We start from the raw sequence: 23,984 nt of genomic DNA on the forward strand, positions 1-23,984 counted from the left end.
CATGTGACATTTGCAGGTCTTTACAACATAATTAAGGCACTAAATACTACTGTTGATCATATCTATATGAAATGTATCATGTGTATTTTAAAAAGGAATCTGTATATATATTTGCACAATGATATATGCATGATATGCTACTGTAATGCGGTACATTTTCCTTTTTTTTCATGTGATATAAATAAAGCAAATTCACCGTGTTTCATGAAAGTTAATGATTTTGAATTGGTTTTTTTTAATAGTTGTACATGTTGAGAATATTCTATTTTTAGAATAAGTATTTTCAGAATCGTTTATAAATAGCCTATAAATAGAATATGCATAATTCATGAATCGTGACGTAGGGCGGTCTACGGGATCCCTTCTTCCGCTTACCCAACATTACAATAATTGCCGGACCAATGTATGGTAGGGACATGCAAATACGGACTGTCATACAGAAAACAGCCTATATTACATACATTGCATAATCTTGATGTTCATATAAACCCAATACAAAGGCTATTTTAATACTCAGCTATCCAAAAATGAATTTTATTGCACACAAGCTCTCATATTTGAAAAATCCACAGGGGCCAAAATGCGAAACTACACACCTAACTGTGGAGTGCTACCATAGGCTACATAAAAATGTAGCTTTCGGTGGTATATTTCAGTTATAAAGACACACATTTAGTTATGGTTTTTTTATTCATCAAATTGACAATAAAAAAATCAATGCAAGTAACGATATAAAATCAATATGCAGATTATTCGGATTGATATCCATTAACTAAAAATACAGTATCTATTTAAAGGAACAATGAGCGAACGCACACCGTATCTAAATATGCGGGCTTTATAGACATCATTACCACATAAAAATAAGGATGTAATATCTCGCGAGTAAGGACATTTCATTTAATCAGAGCCGTCAAAATAGCCACTGCCTTAAAAATACACTCAAGTCGAACATTTTGGTCACATGTCGCTTAAAGGATTTATTAATATTAAAACAAATTGGACATTCCTTCACTGAAGTTTTCTTTTCTAGATTTTAAGAATGTCATGGTAACAATCCTAAAAAAAAAGGCGCGTGGTTGCATTGGAAACTTTGGGCTTGCTACGTAATGAGCGATAGATGTGATCCACTCAGAGACATCTAATCATATGTCTCTGGACTTGCTGGAATACATCAGTTTTTTCAAGCATCATAAACCTAAGAATCGTGCAGAGGGTGATACAATGATAGATGTCAAATTGACTTTTTGGGCTTCATATGTTTTATTTTGATAGGAAACTTAAAGAAATTACAGTTACACATGTGTTTTACATTTGGTTGCTATGGTTACGATGGCACTGTAACAATATTAATTTCAGTCCTAAAACCAAAAAAAAAATCTGTTTTTCATCACAGATTTTTTTATAAACTGCTAATTAATTTCGATAAAACAAATGTATGTTATCATAGTTCCACATTTGTTCTAAAAATTAAAGTTGATAAACAGAAGTTGCAACTATGGCAACTATTTTTTCCATGGCAACCAATTGTCGCAGTTTTTTCATTTTCTTAAAAGGAGTGAAAATTACGTTTTTCAAGTTCTATTTTCTTCCAAGAGCAGGGTCCTATGGATAACCTGTTTGTTTGCATTTGTTCATTAGACCTTTGTCTATAACATATAAAAAAATAATCGATTGTAGCCTCCTTTAAATTTTTCAGAAAAAAAGTTTTTTTTGTCTTATTTTTTTTATGCATTTTTTTCTTACAATAAGCTACATTATTTTCATGTATTTATAGCACAATTCATTTGATTGTGTCTTTTTAACTAGTATTACACCTAAATAGTGAAAAAGGTAAAGAAAACAGTCACTTATTTATCATTATCCTCAAATCAAACTACCAGTTTCCATGGAAACAGCTAGAACACACCGATTTTGAGAATTACACATTTTTGATAAATGTATGCTTTATAATAATAAAATCTTAATCAAGCATTTAATTTTTTTCATTTGAAACCGGATTTTTGTGACAAAAATGTCGGTTATTGATTTGGGGATGTACGGAGGGCGGACGTTCGGTCGGTCGGTCGGTCGGGCGGGCGGGCGGTAGCCAAATGTTGTCCGTGCATTTACTCATGAACCGTTCAACCAAAGCTTTTAAAATTTTAATATGTTGTTACTGACAACAAAATGGAGGTCAAGTTCAATAATACGATTTTGACTTTTACAGTTCTGAATTTATGGTTCTTGAAAAGATTGATAAATGGCGTTTCCAGTCCTGTCCGTGCATTAACTCATATATATGTTTATCTATTTTGTTAAGGAATATATGATACAGTCGGCCTCTTCAAATCGTTTATGGGTGGTGTTCTGAAGTGAAAAAAACGTGTCATCAAAGAGATCAGTCATATAATTTTCGGCAAGTCGGACACGTTCGTCTTCAAAGACTCATCAGTGAAGCTCGAATCAAAAAAAGAATAATGTCAAAGAGGAGCATTGAGAACACAAAACCCGAATACAGCTATTAAAGGTTACAAATGGCTAAGGTTTTGACTCTGACTCTTTTTCTCGGGAAGCCGTGAGAAAATCCTTACTTTTTTGTTAACAATTCAGAGTCGGTAAACGTTAAATTTAGTAGCTGGTGATATACGCAGTTGAAGCAGATCGCAAATTATAGGGTGGGCATTTGAAATGACCACCCTAGCTATATCCTCCTGTCCTAACTTAAGTCTGTTCTCTGGACTTCACTTATAAAAATAAGCTCATAACTTATCAATCATCTTGAAATTTCGGAAAGTCATCGAGACCACTGCGGATATTGTTAACGTCAAAATCACAATCACGTGGTTTGTTCTACTTTGACGTCATAAACGTTGTCTCGTCTGTCTTTACTTCCGCTTATGTTTACATGGAGCGAAAGACGATCTAGAATAGATTAAGCATTCTAAAGAGTTTTATATCGACATTTTAATATCGAGAAGATGACAGTCACAAAGACTAAGAGAAGAAAAAAGTCGCTCTTGTGTTGTGGGGGCAGTGGTAAGTTCAACTTTATAAAATGATAATAAATGAAACCATAACATAAGGTCAATGTGATAACTGTATGGCAGTATGCATCATGATCTACCTACCCTGTGTGTGTGCACTAGTTTAGTAATTATCGTAGTGAGAAAAAAATATGTAATACAAATTGTATCAGCGGTTTTTTTTCTGACTAACTCATAAATTTTTATATCATGAATCTTGGCCTTCTTTTACTTTAGGGGTCCAAACCCATATAGAGCTATACTAAACTATCTCTAACCCCAAATCTTATCCTAACATATACCTAAATCTGACACAAGCCCTAACCCTAAAACGTAACTGAAACCTAGAAAATCCTCTTAACCTAACCATAACCATGATTGAGGGTCATGATTGAACCCTAACTCTAATGTATAGACATGATAGGGACCCTTTCATAAATGTCAACGTACACCTTGAATTAAAATAAAGATTGAAGATCTATACCTATAGTATGTATAAGTGACTTATGTTTTTTTACTGCAAAAGGTCATACAAAATTGATACAAATTGTGACTTTTAACATTTTTTGGCAGAAATTTCCTTACAAAATTAAGACTTGACAATTACTGTACATGATAGCAGTTCAAAATAACTACCTTAAAACTTTTGATATATGTTTAATAATAAAATACCTAATTATAATTTCAATGACAGATGTGGAATTCAAATTTACCAAACGTTATTTATCTTAAATGTGTCTCCCAACAATTTATCATTTTTATTATGTTGACTTGTTTTGATTGTGCACTGTAAAATGTAAGCAAAACTGAAATTGTTTTAACCCCAAATTCCTGGAAAATACCATTATTTAATAAAGGTAACTGTAAACACCACAATACAAAAATGTTAGAAATTAAAAGTCTTAACAGGATTAGAAGTATATTTTTATTACACTGCAACTATCCATATTGCTAAACTGTTTACCAGTTTGGAGAGATACAATTTGGGTAAAAAAAATAGCAATTGGTATTGGGAAAGAGCCATAAAGGCCTTTACTTGTAAGATAATACATACTCTTCAAATTGGATTTTCAGGAATTGGTCATTTGTTGAATAATGATAAAGTCCCTTTGATAAAGGTAAATCTATAGTACTAGGGCCAGCACTTCACTAATTGAACAGTGGGTTATTCCAATCAATTTAGGCCACACTTAAAAATATTTTGGTTTGCCCAAAACCTACCCATAGGTTGAGACAGTGGGTAGGTAGGTAGGCATTTTCTTTTTCTTTTTCAAAAAAAGAAATTGAAGTATCAGGGGTCTGTTGTTCAACTTGTGATTAAACTAATCATATGATTAATTTTAATCAGTCGTTAAAAGTTAATCGGATGATTAGTAAATGCAATGATTAAATTTCGTTGTTCAACTTATTTTAATCATTGTATTTACTTATCATGCGATTAATTTTTAATCATATGATTAAGTTTGGGTAGTTAGCAAGTGTTTCCCACAATGCATTGTAAATCAGGGCCTACAAAACTTCCTTTGATGCATTAAATTATAACATTCTTCTTTTAAACAGGTTTTGGGTGCCAATAATTATTGAATAAATATCTTATAACATGTTCATGTTTTTTCTTATGGAAACATAAAAATATTTTAGATATGTTTCCAGTTCAAAATGAAATATGCTTGAATGAAAAAATAATTTCAGTGAAATTCAAAAGTAATATGCATTTATTTACCATGAAAATGGTTTAGGGTGCATTTTGTAATAATCAGCATTTGCATTCCACTTTAAATTATGACTAGGGCCAGAGTTTTTCATGTTATTGCTCATAAATCTTGGTATCTGAAATGATGAGGTCATGCAGGTGAGGCCCCTCATGGGGGGGTCCTAGTAATCACATAATCACCATTTTTTTGCCAATATAATCACATAATCATTAAATTTTTGCTTATCTTTAGTAATCAAATAATCATAAACTAAAAATACAGTCCTAGGTAATCAAATAATCATGAAATATTTGGCTTAATAATCAAATAATCATTAAAAAAACGGCCAAGTAATCACATAATCAAAAACCCCATGAGGGCCCTCGCAGGTGGTCGAAAAACCAACATTCAATGAGTAACTTGAAATCGCTTTGTTTCTTAATTATATTAAAACATTTCAATCGTTGTTGAAATAGTATTATCATGCAACATGTGACTGTTCTAACTCAGAAGCAATGTCAGAGATTGTCTTCGGTCCTCAATCAAAATGCATCATTCATGACCATGATTTTAATGACGGAATTTGGTGTCTGACAACAACGACAGTGTCCGTGATTGCAATGATAATTCAGTTGAAGTCTTTATTTTTACATAATGATTCCTTCAAATATCTGCTAAAATATTTTTTGTTAATTAAGTCATACCTTCTACACATGCGAAAGATACGCTTTTGTTTTTTAAATGACGAAATAATTTGGAATAACGATCTCCATTGACGCGTATGTGAAGGGTGCTTTCTTTCACGTCCGCATTTTATCAAGTATGGCATGCCAAGTTAACATTTCAGATAATTTTTACGGATGGTGTAGATTGTAATAAATAACAGAACTGTAATCGATCGCAGTTCACACGGCATAAGAAGATACAGCGTGACAATTTTAAATATTCACTTGTGCAAGTGTAATTATATAATGGCACAGTCCGAGAACCTTTTCAATGATTTTTTAAAACTGAAATAACAAATTGTTAGTTCTAGAAATTTTCATAAAGGGGGAGGGGCACTGACTGCCTAAGAGGGGGCCCGCTCCAATCATGCTTCAGTGATTCCCTTTATATATATAATCAACCAAATTTTTTCCACAAAAGGGGAGGGGGCCTGGGCCCCTGAAAACACCTCTGAAATAGTTCGTTCTGATGTTGTACTGTTATACCACTGTCCCAGGTTAGGGGGAGGATTGCGATCCCGCTAACATGTTTAACCCCGCCACATTATTTATGTATGTGCCTGTCCCCAGTCAGGAGCCTGTAATTCAGTGGTTGTCGTTTGTTTATGTGTTCCATATTTGTTTTTCGCTCATTTTTTTTTTTATATATATGTAAATAAGGCCGTTAGTTTTCTCGTTTGAATTGTCTACATTGTCTTATCGGGGCCTTTTATAGCTGACTATGTGGTAGCGATATGGGCTTTGCTAATAGTAAATATAAAGACAAGAAGATGTGGCATGATTGTCAAAGAGACAATTTCCTATCGGGAACCAAACGATGTAGTAGTTAAGAGATATAATATAGGTCACCGTATGGCCTTCAACAACGAGAAAAACTCACATCGAAGCATAAGCTATAAAAGACCTATAGATATGACAAATCAAGGCAGTAAAACAATTCAAACTAGAAATCTAAAGGCCTTATATATATTCATGAACAAAACTAAGAACGTAAAACAATAATATATATAGCAACAAACGACATGCAACAACTGAATTACAGGCACATCCAAATGCTGATTTACGGTATACAAGTAGAAGATGTTCATTTGGTCTCTATTGGCCCGAGAACACAGTTATTTCGTAGAGCATTTCTTTTAGACAATAAATTCAAATTAAAAAAATCGCACCTACTCTTTCTCAAAAAGATTTTTACAGTGTAGTGTACTACTAGTGAGACAAATAATATCAATAGAAACTTCTACCAGCTCTAACTGACAGCTTCCGATGTAATAAAAATTGACCTTTTTTAAACTGACCAAATCACTACTTAACATAAAGATTCAGAACCCAAATTTTTATAACATATAATAACAGCCCCCTACTTAATATTTCATGCATTAGATATCAAGAAATAAATTGTGAAAGTGTATCAAATACAAATGCAAGTTATACACTGTTCACAGTAGGGACTAACTAACGAAAACCAAAGGACGATAACTGTGTCCTTGAACCTATTGTGTGGTCTTTTTTCCCATTTGATGAGATTGTGCTACAACCGACCAACAAAGATGGCTGCTCACTGTGAATAAAATAACTATGAATTATGATTATGTATCTATTTTTGTGGCAAAAAGTTTAGCTTCTTGTTTGAAATACATTCTCTTAATTGTTCTCCGTTTTATAAAGGCATGAAGTATTTGCCACTGGATTTTTAACATGATAATTCACAAGATAACAAAAGAAAGGAAGAAAGACCAATCACAATTTGTCTATTTTTTTTATTTTTAAATTAAACTGAAAAAAGATAAACCTTTCAAATAAAAAGTTCTTTATATAAAAATATTCCCTGGATGTGGAACTTTTGCTCCCTCTATTTTCAACACTAGAAATGAGGTTTTCCAGTGTACTTAAACTTCAAACCTTGCTTTCTAACTGATCTATTCAAGGACGTCATGACTGACAACAACTGTCTTTATTTAAAAAAAAAAGAAAATCTTCAGTGTCGTTATACGCATGCATGTTGTCTGCTTGAAGTTGATCCCTACCCGGACAGAAAGAAATAGTCCAACTCCAAGATGTTTATTATTAATATATTCCTGCATCAAGTTATTTTTCACCTTGGGCTTACATAAGAATAAATACAGAATATAGAAAGTGAAACTAAAATTAAAAACATAAAGTCTGAAGTCACATAGAAGAGAAATAGATTTATGTTTTTGGGGGAAAACAGCCGGTGCCAGGGGTACCCTCTGTGTGTTCAAATATGCATGCCATATTTGCCACTGACCCATGTCTGTTTTATGAATTCTGACCCTAAATTGTCCATCTGTTACATGCCAAGAATTCCTCTCTCAAAACTCCGGTGGACCTCCTACTGCACCCATTACCTGGATCCATTCGTAGATTTGATCCATTGTAAAGTGAAATTAATTTATGAAAGAGAGACGAAAGAACCAAAGGGACAGTCAAATTCATAAATCGAAAATAAACTGACAACGCCATGGCCAAAAATGAAAAAGACAAACAGACAACAATAGCACACACAACATAGAAAACTAAAGAATAAGCAACACGAACCCCATCAAAAACTAGGGGTTATCTCAGGTGCTCCGGAACATGACCTGCATGTTGGTGTCGCCACTGAAGACGACAACCATATAACAAATGGTCAATATAAATTATCCGTGTTATTTGCTCTATGAGATATTTGCATGCTCTTTTTTTTAATATTGATGCAATTTATGATCATTTATACTTATCATTTCTTACTCGGACTAACCAGAGAAGCATCTATAGATGAGTTGGAAGTTAAAAAAATGAAAGATATATTCTGTGATGATCTGGAAAAACAAGCACTAGTCACATAAATCATACATTGTTGTACCTCTCTCCCAACGGTTGTATAATACTTCTTTTGAAATATATCTGACACTCGAATATGAGATTTCCTAGATTCTTAATCATACAGGTGCTTGTTTTTGTATATTGTGTCAGATAAAAAATATGAGACATTTTATTGACTCAGTCTCTTAATACCTAATCAGTAATATTAAACACTGATGGCAGTATATTTTCATTATAAATATTTGCAGTTGCGGATCCTAGGCCTAAGGGGGAGTCCGGGGGTTGGAATCCCCCTTTTATTTGACAATCAAAGTTTTTGAAAGGCAACGTGAGGTTTGAAACAATCCTTTTAATCTGGGCTACGTTGTAACCCCCCAAAATGGCTGGATCCACCCATGATTTGGATCCTCATAGCTCATAAGCTTTACTAAATGGGAAAACAATATACACTGTTTAAAAACTCCGTGTTAAGATAAAAAATCGTAAGGTCCGAGATATACGGGGACGAATTCACCCATCATAATTTACCTGCGTAAACAGTTAGGACTAGGTCAAGGGCGCTACTGAAACTGAAAGTGCTAATATTTGAACTCCGAAAATGGGGAAATTAGCAAAGACTTGCTTTGAAAATCAATTATGGCCTGTACATTAATGCTATGGTAACATTATTTATTTATGAAAGCTGTTCGTCATAATTTGCTAAATGGTTCCGCACAATAACATGTGGCCCGTCTCAGCGTACGTTTAGTTTTTTTGCAATCAACACTGTCACTGAGCGGTAAAATACAAACGAAAAACTGCCGAAATGTGCAATTTCTCTCTGTTATCAAATGCCCGTTGTATGAGTGCGTCCGATCCTTTGCCCCATTTTGTCAAATATCTTTCCAATTTATGTTTCAACTCAACTCCTAGTAACTATATTGTGTTTCTTTCAAATATTAAGGTATTTTATGGCTGAAAACTCTTTCCAGGAGCTAAATATCTCTTAAACGCCTCATATTTCGAGGATAAACTAATTTTTGCATTGATACAGCAGCCATCTTGGATGCTTTAATCATATGATTAAAATTTAATACACCTCAAAGAAGTGGATTAAGTTTAACGACAGTTTTAGCCTTTTTAACGCAGCGTTAAAATTATCGACAAGTTGAACAACACACTAATCATATGATTAATTTTAATCGAATGATTAAGAAATTTTAACGACGCGTTAGCCCTAACGACAAGTTGAACAACAGACCCCAGATGTTTATTAGTCTTCATGTCTACTTGATTAAAAAAAAACTTCTTCAAATCAGGACAATAAAAGAATTTGAGTAGGCAGCTTTTTTCTGGGTAGGTAGCGTTTGGGCAAACAAACCTATTATTTATTATGGCCTTAGGTATATTAACAACTTATTAAAGATCAAAATTTTTAGATAGATATCTCCTCAGTTTCAGCTCAATCACCAGTGCCACAGTCACCAAGACCAGACAGTCCAGATGATGATCCAATTGTGTCCACACCAAGACCAGACAGTCCAGATGATTATCCAATTGTGTCATCACCAAGACCTGGCAGTCCTATTGAATTTGGATTTAAACCAACAAAAAGGCCTAGCTTATGGAGAAGATTTAAAACATATATTAGTGACAGAATTCCAACAAGGAGTAAGTATATTTATTATGATAAATATACTTATTTGTGTGTTATTTTTGTTTTCATATTTAAGTGTTAAATCAACAGCCTTGTTTTACTTTTACAAGAAGCCAATCCAATATACAGCTTTACTATCATTTACCTTAACCATTACCTTAACCCATATCTAACCTAATTAACTAGAACATTCCATAACCTAAAAATAACCATAGATAAAAACTTATCATAAGCTATAAGCATAGGTAACTCTAAAGTTAAAGAAGGCCAAAAAAACAGTATTCTTCATAAAAACAAAGAAAAGACCCAATAATTCTCAAAAATGGGAATCGGAGGGATTTGACCTCCATAATTTGCAATGGACACAACTTTTGAATTTTGTAATAGATATAGTAGTGAGGACCAGCAGTTTTCTTCAGGGACCGCCAGATATAAAAAGATTTTGAGAATTCTGATAATTAAATATTGTCCAAGTTCAATTTATTTCCAAACAATTTGTTGTAATTAGTTATCAAAGGTACCAGGATTATAATTGAGTACGCCAGAGGCGCGTTTCGTCTGCATAAGACTCATCAGTGACGCTCATATCAAAATATTTATAAAACCAAACACGTACAAAGTTGAAGAGTATAGAGGATCCAAAATTCCAAAAAAGTTGTAAATTAGCCCAAGACATTAGAATGAACCTTATTAAGGCTTATATTTGGCATTATCTTACATGATGCTATACTATTAGGTAAAGTCTTAACTAAATCAATCAGACTATTACAAATTTAAGGGTTTTGCTTTTGTTATATAGTAAATATATTTTTGTAAGGTTCTTATATTTATATAATTTTCTATATAAGATATCTTATAAATTATAATGCGATATTATATGAGATACCTGATATATTATATGAGATACCTGATATATTATATGAGATATCTGATCTATTATAAGTATAGCCTTTTTATGAGGTCCATACAAGGATATATTGACCTGAAAGAAGTATATTGACTGAGGACGAAGTCCAAGGTCGATATACTTCTTTGGGTCGATATATCCTGTATTAACCTCATACAAAGGCTATATTTGTTATATTATTTATTTCCAACCATATTTGTATCAAAATCGTCATTTGATTTTGTTGGAATTTTATAGATATCATATTGTCTCCTTGACAATAACAAAATATTATATGTTATTTCTGATACACTGTATATTATAAGAGATATCTGATATATTAGAGAAATATTCTATATCATGAGATATTTTTTAAAGTTTATTAGATATCTTATGTATAGTTTATAAGAATTTTATATAGTTCATAAGATATCTCATATATTTTTGTATAAGGATATCTTACAAACCATATGAGATATCTAATAAATCATATTACATACCTTATAAACTATATGAGATATCTTATAAACTGTATAAGATAAGATATTTCATTAAGAATAAAAGATATCTTATATAACAAAAAATATAAAATATCTTATAAACTTTATAAGATATCTTATATACTTTGCAAGATATCTTTTAAAATTTAGAAGATATCTTATAAAAAAGGAGATATCTTGAATTTGGAATGAATAATAAAACAGCTGCCATACTTGATAGTGTTTTTTGCTGAAGGATTTAGAATTTTGTATTGTTGTATTGTTAAACCAAAATAATGAAACAAAGTATTCAGTTTATCTAATATATAACCATTACAACACAATTTCAAAATGGCTAAGGTTGATAACATGTGCATATAAGAAAATGTATATTGAGACACTGTCAATTTTGCCTTGGTTCTTTCTGTCATATTTAAAATTTTATTCTTATTTTCAGTTCGTATAAGAATCAGACACCCATGTGGGAGTTGGGAAGGGAGCCATGAAAATGTTCATGATCTTGATATTGGAATAACGGCATTGCATCTCAGCTTCAGGAAAAAATCTATTCTTCCAGTACCATCATTGTCCATTATTGATGAAAGATTTGATGAGGTCAGTAAAGATAGCTAAAGTTATCTGTTTTGAAAAAGACAAATAAACTGTAAATTCAGAAATTTGATATTGCAATGTTTTTATTATTGCATGAAATGCGACAGGGTTATAATCACAATAATTTAAACTCGCATTTTGGAAAAATAATTTATAAATTAAACAGGATTTTTTCTTTAATGCAAAATTTAAAAGTGCAATAATAAATGCACGCAATAATTTCTAAATTTACATGAAAAAAACAACAATTTTGAAAGCATTACAAATTACATTTTCAGGATTTTATGATTTTATGAGTATTAATATATATATATGCATTTATTTTGTAACTAAAAGAGATTTGGATGTATAGTCTTATTTAGTCTTTACATGTTAAATTCAAATTCTAAAAATCCCCAAAAAGGTTTCAAAACATGTACATTAAGCTTTAGAAATAAGAAATAAAAATAAATGAATAGAAATGTTATTTATCACAGTTAAACTTTAAAAGAGTTTTTAAAAATGCCTATACAATATACATTAGACCAATTATTTTACTTTTGGGATGAATCAAAAACTATGAATTTTGAATTTAGAACATGAAAAAAATAGTATTTTACTTCCCATGAATATTGAAATTCAAGTAAAAGCACACAGTCACTTTCACAGTAGTAGATAGCATTTACATAATACAGTAAGTATATATATTTTTTTTCCAGAAAAGTGACTTCTGGTCTACCAGTTCAAGGTCACAGAACAAAAGAGGTATTTTATTGTCACACTTTATTGACCTTGATTTAATTGAAAACACTTTTTAAATTATTATGCCATTTTATAGTCAATAATTTTGAAAAAAACTTTGTGAAGTATAAATGCTTTGTTGTCCAAATAAGCAAAACATTATTTAATGTACTGGTTACTGGACTTTTAGAAATATTAATAAAAAGATATACTTTTTTTTAAATAACTGGTCTGCAATGACATACTCCTATACTCCTGACACCAGATGTCCATCATCTTTTGTTGAAAGAAAATTGACCATAATGTGATCCTAAGATATATTACCCTAAGCTACTTGAATTATGATAATTTAACATACTTTTAAATAAAAATCGCCAGCCAGCCAAAGTGATGGCATCAGAGTTCATAAAAAGAAGTGGTCTACCGGCAAAGGTTTTGACCCCCAAAATTTTGCAAAGGGCAGACACAATTTTGGTATTTTCAAATAGAAATGATAGTGTGGACCAGCAGATTTTCTACAAGAACCAACAGAGGGAAACAATTCAAGAACTCTGTGGCATTACTTTAGAGATTATGAGATTGAAAATAGACATTATATGAGTCAATATCATATATAATTTGAGTAAAAATTGATAATACAATACTGTCAATGGTCCATTATGATAATAATGAGTTAGTTTTTTGAATTGTCAAAATGGTGTTTTCTAATAGAAATCAAAAACACATTATTTTCTAGTAATAAAAGTTCTCAGATATATTATAATATAGAATTAAAATCTATTTTATTTAAAGTTTGTCATTTCTCTTTCAGACGATAGCATTACATGTTCCTCTGATATTACGCTAGAAACAGACAATTTTTCTACGACATCTCCAATACCTCCAGAAAGATACAGTAATGTTTCAATACATCCAGAGAAACACAGTTCTTCCAATGTCTTACGTGAAGCAAGGTCAAACACCTCAGATTCCACATCTAGATCTTCATCCAATGAAGCTGTGCCATCTCATAATGAGCTGACCAACAACTCTAGAAAAGAAAGAGGTACCAGGAGACAGAAGCCTAAGATTATATCAGTCAAGTCTGCAGATGCGAGTGACTCCTCTGGTAGTCAAAAGTCAAATGATTCATCCAACGGAGAGAGTGAACGAATGAAAAAACTCAGAAAAAGAGTAGCTGCCAAAAATAAAATAGAAGTATTACCTCAAAAAGTGGAAAAAAGTATTAGCCCTAAGAAAAGTAAATCAAATGTTTCCAGGAAAGAAAAAGGTGTTGCTATCACTAATGATGAGAATACTACTGCTAAGAATACTGGAGAAACAAAGCTACAAAATGAGAAGAAACACAGTGGAAAAGAAAAACATACCGTAAATGAAGAAAAGAGTACTAACAGTAACGCATGGAGTGAAGAAAGTGATAATGAAGGATCAGAAAAACAAGAAAAACGAGAGAAATCAGCAGCCAGGAAAAAAGTAGCTTTCAGTGAAAAAAGCATTGACAGAAGCAGTACAGGGCAGAGATCAGACAAAGACATGTACAAAACAGACAGAAGCAGTACAGGGCAGAGATCAGACCAGTACAAAGACATGTACAAAACAGACAGAAGCAGTACAGGGCAGAGATCAGACCAGTACAAAGACATGTACAAAACAGACAGAAGCAGTACAGGGCAGAGATCAGACCAGTACAAAGACATGTACAAAACAGACAGAAGCAGTACAGGGCAGAGATCAGACCAGTACAAAGACATGTACAAAACAGAAAGAATTATTAATACAGAGAAAATACACCCAGCTATATCAAAGAGATCTTACAAACTCAAATGTGAGAAAAATTTCAATCTCAGAGCTTCCACACCAAGTGATGAATTGGCAAAGGAAAAAGGGGCAAAGAAAATGAAACCCTTCAAAAAGGAAGTTGTTGACTCGATGTATGAAGAAGAACCTAGCGTAATAAAACTAGGTGTACAGCAGCTACAACCTGCATGGGGAACTACCACAACTTTAGCTGCCAAAACTTATGAGGACAGGCCAATTATGAGTATGGGCCCAGCCCATACAGCCCATACAAGAAAAGTGTCAGTACAACCAGGTAGAACCAATATTGACAAGCAACCAAAACTAACAGAAGAAACACAATGGTCATCTGATGAAAAGTTTGAAGAGAAAATGAAAAATGCTATTGACAAAAGGAAACTCAGAAAAGAAAAGGTTGCTAGAGTTAATGTACTGAAAGTTGATGGTGCTGAATCTGATGGGAAAAGACCTAGCCCAATTGTAAGAGAAAATAAAGAAGTAGAGAAAGAAAAGCAGCATACAAAATACACTATGCCAAATAATAGTGACAATAGTTCAAATGATGATCTATCTACAAACCAGAATGATGACCTTGATCTAGATGAAATAAGAAAAGCAGCAAGAAATTTGGTTTCCAAATCAACCAATATGGCATTGGATTTTGTTGAAGGAACTGAATGGGATAAGAAAAGCTTCAAAGAAGGAACAAAATATCAGTCCAACCTGTCCAAAATAACTGAGGAGAAAGAAAAAGATAAAAAGACACAGATTTTGAGGAAGATCTATGACGAAGTTTATGTGGACCGTAAACCACCACTGCCTCCTAAGAAAATAAAAGAAAGATCACCATTGAAGGACACAAGGGTATTTAAACCAGTCTATGAGGAGGACACAAGGGTATTCAAACCAGTCTGTGAGGAGGACACAAGGGTATTTAAACCAGTCTATGAGGAGGATACAAGGGTATTTAAACCAGTCTGTGAGGAGGACACAAGGGTATTTAAACCAGTCTATGAGGAGGATACAAGGGTATTTAAACCAGTCTGTGAGGAGGATACAAGGGTATTTAAACCAGTCTGTGAGGAGGACACAAGGGTATTTAAACCAGTCTATGAGGAGGACACAAGGGTATTTAAACCAGTCTATGAGTATGAAACAACAGATGACGAGTCTGATGGAGAAGAAATGCCTAAAACTACGAAGAATAACACAGTTATCATTCCAAAGCCAAGAGCTAAACCAGATACACAGACATATATGAGAGGTGAGTTTATTTTTCAGTCTCTTTTTAGTGAAATGCATGATTACTTGAAAAGAATAAAATTAATGAAAGCTAACAGATTTATAATAAATGTTTTACACTAAAGTGCGTAAATTGTGAAAAAATTGTTGCAGTAATTTAACCCCACTATTATTATATTTTTTCTAGAAAGGACTCTAATAACATCAATTCATCATTGTCATGTGAGCAATATACAAAATTTGGTATATTTTGTATAAATGTGAAAATGAAAAATATTTTTAAATTAAATTTTCAAGATGTTCAACATATACCAAACAGACTTTGATATAAAAGGGGAAAAATGTGGTTTTATCATTATTTTAAAATTAATGACAATACCTCCTAATTAACCTCACCTCTTTGTTAAAAATTTATATTCGGTTTAAAGAAAGATTTAAATATTTTTTAGAATTCAAGCTGGAAAAAGACTTACCATCAAGGTATGTTTAGTTGGAATTTAGAGTTATTTCCCTTGTCACAATAAGGGAAATAATCCATATTTTGTTTGTTCATGAATTTAAACCATTTACTTTTGTGACAAGACATTAAAAGAGAGTCCTTATGGATATGGCTATGCTTGAATTTTTTGGATTTATTAAATAATAAAAGGTTTCCTTTTTACAAACAAAAGATATTAAAATTTGATAAAGCCCATAAGGATTCTACAACTTACCCATAAACATATATAGAGACAGAAGAAAACAAAACTGTGCACATAGCTATGTCTTTCAAATCATACTGAAGTCTTTTTATGCCCCATTTATGGGAATTGTGTTTTCCGGTCTGTGCGCCCATTTGTTTGTTTGTTAGTCCGTCCATCTGTCCCTTCTTCCCACTTAAGGTTAAAGTTTTTGGTCGAGGTAGTTTGTGATGAAGTTGAAGTTCAATCAGCTTGAAACTTGGTAAACATGTTCCCTATGATATGAACTTTCTAATTTTAATGCCAAATTAGAGATTTTATCCCATTTTCACAGTCCACTGAACATAGAAAATGATAGTGCGGATGGGGCATCCGTGTACTTGGGACACATTCTTGTTGATAATATATTCTTAATATTTCATTTGATGTCATGAAAAACATTGTGTTTTTTCTAATTTATTTGTTTAATTTTCCTTCAGAAACATTCCTGATGTAACAATATTGACAACTTCTTTTTTTTGTACTTCCAGGTCTGTGGAATTAGATGATTACAGCATAAATACTGGCGACTCTACCAATATTGAGGAGTATTCAACTGCTGATTTTATGAGTGATTTTGAAACCTGTTTGGGTGATATGAGACCATCACCACAAAGGGAGATAACCAAAACAAAGTCTGCTGCACCAAGACCAAGGGAGACAACACTGGCACCAAATCCATTCCCTACATCCAAGAATAATCTTACAACTGTTTGTCCACCAAAAACAGAAAAACCAAAATATAGAAGGAGAATACTACATCAAAATCAATTACTTACAGGTACATTTTTTTTTTAAAATTACGTCAGCTAGGTACTGTAAATTCAGAAATTATAGCAATGTTTTTATTATTGTCGAAAAATGCCACAGGGTTATAATCAGAATCAATTAAACACACATTTTGAATTTTTTATATGAATTAAACTGGATTTTTATCAATATCACTATAATTAAAATTGCAATTTAGTCTAAAATGACAAAATTACAATAATTTCTGAATTGACAGTAATATATATTTCTGTATGTATGGCCACCTTTTAAAAATTCTTTGTTTGATGTTGCTTACCCATGCCTTGTAGGGTTGGGTATGTAGGTAGGTGGGGTTTATATTTTGGGGGCCAACAACATCAGTACCATGTTTTAGACAAGAACACAACATAAGAGAACGAAACAAATTTGGAACAAAAATTTGAACATATTTGGGCCATAAATTACTTTGGGAAGACAGATGAATGAACAAAGCAATTTGAAAAAAAGATTAAAAAAAAATCCACCAAAACCTACAAATAGAATACTTGAATCCAGTTAATACCTGTAACTTCAATGGATATAGAATTGAAAATTACTCTTTCTATATGTGTGTGAAGGGCTTTTCTGGATTTACTTCATCAAGAACACACAAAGCTAAATATTGGAAATCCAATGAGGCATAAGAACCAAAACAGATAGAGCTATAATACTAAATTGAACTTAATAAAAAACTTTTAAGAAGATATATTTGAGAAAGTAAATATAAATTTGGTTAAACCCTAAACATTATTTTCTCTCTCTACAGTTTTCAGTTATAATTGTTAACCCATCTATAATCCTAAAATTACGAGGTCCAATTTGTCAGCCGTCATCACGTAAAAACGACGAATCAAAGAATTCGACTTTATATATAACTAATATAGTACAAAGGTGTAGAAAAATTACACCACTCCAGGCCCTTTTGTTTTCCACGTTATTAATATTGCTAATAATTAAGAAGTTCCGGGTCGAGTCCGATACCGATACCAATAGTATATTCACCTGTTACCGATTACCTTATCTGTACGTTCCGCATCTGACAGGCGCACCACCAAACGGTGTATTCGGGATTAATATGCTATATAGTATTTATTTACACGGGTCATAATCACAGGGTTGACACTACTTAATTGTCAAATTGTTACCTATTGTAGTATTTTAATCAGTTAGACTTTCTAAGATAACAATACGAATACTAAAAATCTGGACTAAAATAAGGCATATAGGTACAGTTTTCAATTTGTTAGCGGGCATGACGTTAAAGCAGCGAATCAAACAATTCAACTTTATTTTTAACTAATATAGGACAATGCTGTTGATTAAAAAATATTCCATTCCAGGACCTTTTGTTTTCCAAATAATTAATATTATCAATAATTGATAAGTTCCAGTTCGACGGGTTCAAACAGAAAGATTTGAAAGCAGAGAAAACTGTGTATCTTATAATCGGCATGACTTTATCAGATGACAATACTAATACTAAAATAAGGCTTGTGCATAGTTATATACTTTAATTCAGTCACGGACCCGCGATATCCAGTGGCGGATCCAGAAATGTTCATAAGTGGGGGCCCACTGACTGACCTAAGAGGGGGCCCGCTCAAGTCACGCTTCAGTGATTTCCTATATAAGCAACCAAATTTTTTCCCAAAAAGGGGGGGTGGGCCCCCTCTAAATCCGCCTCTGATATCACGGGTGTGTTCTAGTATTCATAAAAGAATGTGATGTAAGCAGAAATCAACTATTTTTATCATAAAATTTATAAAAAGTATTTTTTTCAGGGGTAGAAGATCATCCAGCAATTCAAAGGATATCTGCTCCAGAAGAACTGGGAACATTACAAGAAGTTCAAAATAGACAAGAGCCTACTCCAGAAATCTTTCTTAGGACAGGGAAGAAGGAAACAAGAAAAGAAGTTGATAATGTGCCTCTTACTACTTACCAAAGACCAATGGGAAAGCTTCATGCAAAGGGAAGAAACTCTGCTATGGTAGATGTCAAATTTTTCACAGAACAACGAGATCCTAGAGCAAACGAAAGAACAGACCCAATGGACAGTAGAGAAACATACGGCCAGGACTGTCTTTATCCAATGCCTCAAAATATGCCCGACAATTTAACTCCATTGGAGAAGCAGAACTATTCAAAAATGCAATGCACATTTAAAGCTAGAGACAAGAGTTTGCCTAATGCTAAGTTTTGGACAGAACTTGCCAAGGGTAACCTTCCTGCACAAGATAGAGGCAGTTTTGAGGTTGAGCCTCCAAAGGAAAAGAATGGTGGATATTCTTCATTGCCTATAGCACCAATTGGATTAGGATGTAGTGATGCGTATAGAGTTGGAATCACTAACAGTGAAGCTGAGCTGAATAAAGTTTTCTTCTCAAAAGTAGCATCAAAACCACAGTTCTTCCAGAAGTCAGAACAGAAACACCAGGAATCAAATGCTTATCCTCTTGATGACATACCTTCCCCAGACATCCACAAGTCTACTGCTCAGGAAAATCTGGATTTCTTCAGAAATGTTGCAACTGATCCTAACTTTAGAAATGAAGGAAGAGAAAAACCAAAGCCTTATATTCCAAAAACACCCAACAGGAATATATTACTGGATGAAGGTCGTGTTATTAATGCCAAAGAAAATATGGATTTCTTCAGAAAAGTTTCCAAGGATCCTGAATTCTTTAAAAAAGATGAATCTGAAAAGATTGACATTCCAAGGTCATATTTTAATCAACCACCACTTGGAGTGGATGCAGAAATGCCAGGAAGACAACATTCAAAAGAAAAGGAAAACCTTGATTTCTTTCTTCATGTGTCCAGAAATGCTACAGCATTTTATTCTGAACCTGGGAATCCATATGATGAGGAACCTGTTTATCCCTCTACCTCTCAGAATTATCAACCTTCAAGAGGTTTTATCCCTGATGATCCGACAAACTATGTTGATGAAGAAACTGCAGGAAACAATTTAAAATTCTTCAGAAATCTGGCCAAAGATCGAGATTATTCACAAGTTGAAAATAAAAAAGCTTCAAGGAAGAATGGTAAGAAGAAAAGGAAGCAAATATCATTTGTAGAAAATGGTAATGACAATGGAAATGGTAACTTTCAAATATCAAAAGATAAAGCTGATGAAAATCTCAAGTTCTTCAGAGAGATGTCACAGTCAGCTAAACATGGATATCCAAGATATGAATAAAGAATGGTAGATGACACTTTAATAAGAAATACCATAGTGCTACTCAAAGAAATACCCTAGTGCAACTTAAAGAAATACATTAGTGCTACATTAAAAAAAAAACAGTGGTGTGCAATACTATGTTAACTATAAAAGTCATTTCTAGTGCAGTGAGTGATAAAAATGTGCAATATTCTTTGTTTGGTGCAACATTATCAAAGATCATGATAATAATATACTGTAAACATTTTATACTAATTTATGGTTTCATGCTTTTTTATATTTAAGGTTCATTTTTTATTCAAATATTTTTCTAGCGGTGTTTTTTTTACATAAAATCCTATACATGAATTTGCTATATGTTTACTGATATCAATCATTTGGATTTTTTACTGGGATATGTATTGTGCTCAAACATGCAATGCTGTTTGTTTTTATAGTCCTCCTTAGGCAAGTTTGTTGTGTTTTAAAATATTTTACATTGTACCAATTTAAAATCTATGCAAAAATAAGTATTTAAAAATTGACATCTACTTAAAGGGTGCTTTTTAATTACATTATTGAAGATGCAAAATAAATTGCTTAGTAAGCATGATAAAGTAACTGGTCACAATACTGATTTGGTCAAAAGTATGCATTTCTAAAACAACAACTCGAAGGCTCAAAATTTTCTATACAGGAATGTTAGGACATACATATTGTTTAGGATGTTTAGAACTATGATTTTCAATCTAAATGATCTAATTGTTAAAATTGTTAAAAAAAAAAGTTCAGATAAGCATATGCTGTACCTTATAATACTGGAAATAAATAAATTGCAGATATTGAAATATTTTGAATATTTGTTGAGACAGAATTGCAGTGACTTGAAGAATCCTGAAATTTCTGAAAATGAGTCAAATCTGAATTCCAATTACTGTTAGATTCTGGAAAATTCTGAATATCAGTAAAGCCAGAATTGCAGTTGTTGAGAGATTCAGAAAAACACTGAACGTCAGTAAGGTCAGAGTTACGGTAACTGAGATTCTAGAAAATTCTGAATACATGTATCAGGAAATCCAGAATTATAGTTACTTTGAGATTCTGATAAATTCTGAAAATCAGTGAACCCATGACTGAATGATTCCAGTACACTTCAATTTCAGATTCTACAATTAAAAGTTCTGGAATATAGTTTCAGAATGGTAATTACATTATTTGAGCTTGAATATTGGTACTGGAATTCACAATTATATCTATTCATAGATATAGGAATATTCAGTATTGATTCTTTCAGTACTTAGCAATTCTGACATAAAACATAGACTCTTGTATAGTCTAATATACAGATATTCAAAACTTGTTCAATTTTTGGGATTTATTTTATAGTACCAGAACTTCCACAATGCATACATTTCATGTCTTGTTTAATAACCTTTAAAACAACCAGTTCAATATGATAAATTGCCCATGTTTTTATCTCAGTTTATCAAATTGTTTTTTAGATTTTAAATTTCAGTTCACATATTTTTTGGTTTAAGTAGCTAACTCAATCATATTTCATATTTATTGCTGGACAAATTTGCATATCAGTTATATCTATATAGTCTGGATGTGACACTGGCTATTGACAAATAATGTACACTACCTTACAAGTATAATGCAGGATAAATCACTTTAATTATTAAAATGGAAAAAAAAGTTATATAGAGTTTAAAAACAAAATTAGATTTTACTATTCTACTTGCTTAGAAACCAGAGTAAAGATATTGAACAATACTTGTTAGTTTTGGGTAGTACAAATATGTGTATACCAAATTTTTAATGTACTTTTCTTTCTAAAGTACCAGTCAAATCATTTTTGTATCAGCAGTAAAATATATATAGATCTCATTCCAAAAAGAACCTATATTGTTGCAATTTTCCTATTCATAAAAAAATAACAACAAAAAAATTGCTGTTAATTTTTGTAAATTACTTTCCGACATTGCCAAAAGTGAGAGATTTGAATAGTGCTTTTTTAATCTGTGATATATTTTTTTGTTATTGTTTATTTATATATGTGATCATGTTATCAGAGTTTTTTTATTATTTTGAAATAAAATTTATAAAAAATGAAGAGTTTTTAAGTACTTTCAAAGGCTGTACATTACAAACATCAATACAGAACACGTTTCCAGTACATGAAAGTAAACAACAACCAATCAGAACCCTAACAACCACTGGGTGTCTAAAAATGAGACAACAACCAGTCAGAACCATAACAACCACTAATTTTCCTATTCATAAAAAATAACAACAAAAAAATTGCTGTTAATTTTTGTAAATTACTTTCCGACATTGCCAAAAGTGAGAGATTTGAATAGTGCTTTTTTAATCTGTATAAAAAAATTTTGTTATTGTTTATTTATATATGTGATCATGTTATCAGAGTTTTTTAATTATTTTGAAATAAAATTTATAAAAAATGAAGAGTTTTTAAGTACTTTCAAAGGCTGTACATTACAAACATCAATACAGAACACGTTTCCAGTACATGAAAGTAAACAACAACCAATCAGAACCGTAACAACCACTGGGTGTCGAAAAATGAGACAACAACCAGTTAGAACCATAACAACCACTGGGTGTCTAAAAATGAAACAACACCCAGTCAGAACCATAACAACCACTGGGTGTCTAAAAATGAAACAACACCCAGTCAGAACCATAACAACCACTGGGTGTCTATAAATGAAACCACAACCAATCAAAACCAAAACAACCACTGGGTGTCTAAAAATGAAACAAAAACCACTGGGTGTCTAAAAATGAAACAACAACAAATCAGAACCATATTGCCATAACAACCACTGGATGTCTAAAAATGAGACAACAACCAGAACCATAACAACCACTGGGTGTCTAAAAATGAAACAACAACCAACCAGAACCGTAACAACCACTGGGTGTCTAAAAATGAGACAACAACCAGTCAAACCATAACAACCACTGGATGTCTAAAAATGAGACAACAACCAGTCAGAACCATAACAACCACTGGCTGTCTAAAAATGAGACAACAACAAGTCAGAACCATAACAACCACTGGGTGTCTAAAAATGAGACAACGACCAATCAGAACCATAACAACCACTGGGTGTCTAAAAATGAAACAATAACCAATCAGAACCATAACAACCACTGGGTGTCTAAAAATGAGACAACAACCAGTCAAACCATAACAACCACTGGATGTCTAAAAATGAGACAACAACCAGTCCGAACCATAACAACCACTGGCTGTCTAAAAATGAGACAACAACCAGTCAGAACCATAACAACCACTGGGTGTCTAAAAATGAAACAACAACCAACCAGAACCGTAACAACCACTGGGTGTCTAAAAATGAGACAACAACCAGTCAAACCATAACAACCACTGGATGTCTAAAAATGAGACAACAACCAGTCCGAACCATAACAACCACTGGCTGTCTAAAAATGAGACAACAACCAGTCAGAACCATAACAACCACTGGGTGTCTAAAAATGAAACAACAACCGATCAGAACCGTAACAACCACTGGGTGTCTAGAAATGAAACAATAACCAATCAGAACCATAACAACCACTGGGTGTCTAAAAATGAGACAACAACCAGTCAGAACCATAACAGCCACTGGGTGTCTAAAAATGAAATAACAACCAATCA

General features: G+C 32.5%; 1 protein-coding gene across 1 annotated transcript; it reads left to right on the forward strand.

Moving 5' to 3' along the window:
- Nucleotides 1-2,848: 2,848 nt before the first annotated feature.
- Nucleotides 2,849-22,409, forward strand: LOC139511715 (titin homolog). Its single transcript, XM_071298748.1, has 8 exons — nt 2,849-3,018; nt 9,685-9,900; nt 11,709-11,866; nt 12,562-12,607; nt 13,395-15,644; nt 16,072-16,102; nt 16,833-17,122; nt 18,912-22,409. Exons 1-8 carry the CDS (start codon nt 2,961-2,963, stop codon nt 20,330-20,332), a joined length of 4,470 nt encoding a protein of 1,489 aa, XP_071154849.1. The 5' UTR covers nt 2,849-2,960; the 3' UTR covers nt 20,333-22,409.
- Nucleotides 22,410-23,984: the final 1,575 nt, after the last annotated feature.

The sequence above is a fragment of the Mytilus edulis genome, chromosome 2 (assembly GCF_963676685.1).
Source record: "Mytilus edulis chromosome 2, xbMytEdul2.2, whole genome shotgun sequence".
Classification (NCBI taxonomy): domain Eukaryota; kingdom Metazoa; phylum Mollusca; class Bivalvia; order Mytilida; family Mytilidae; genus Mytilus; species Mytilus edulis.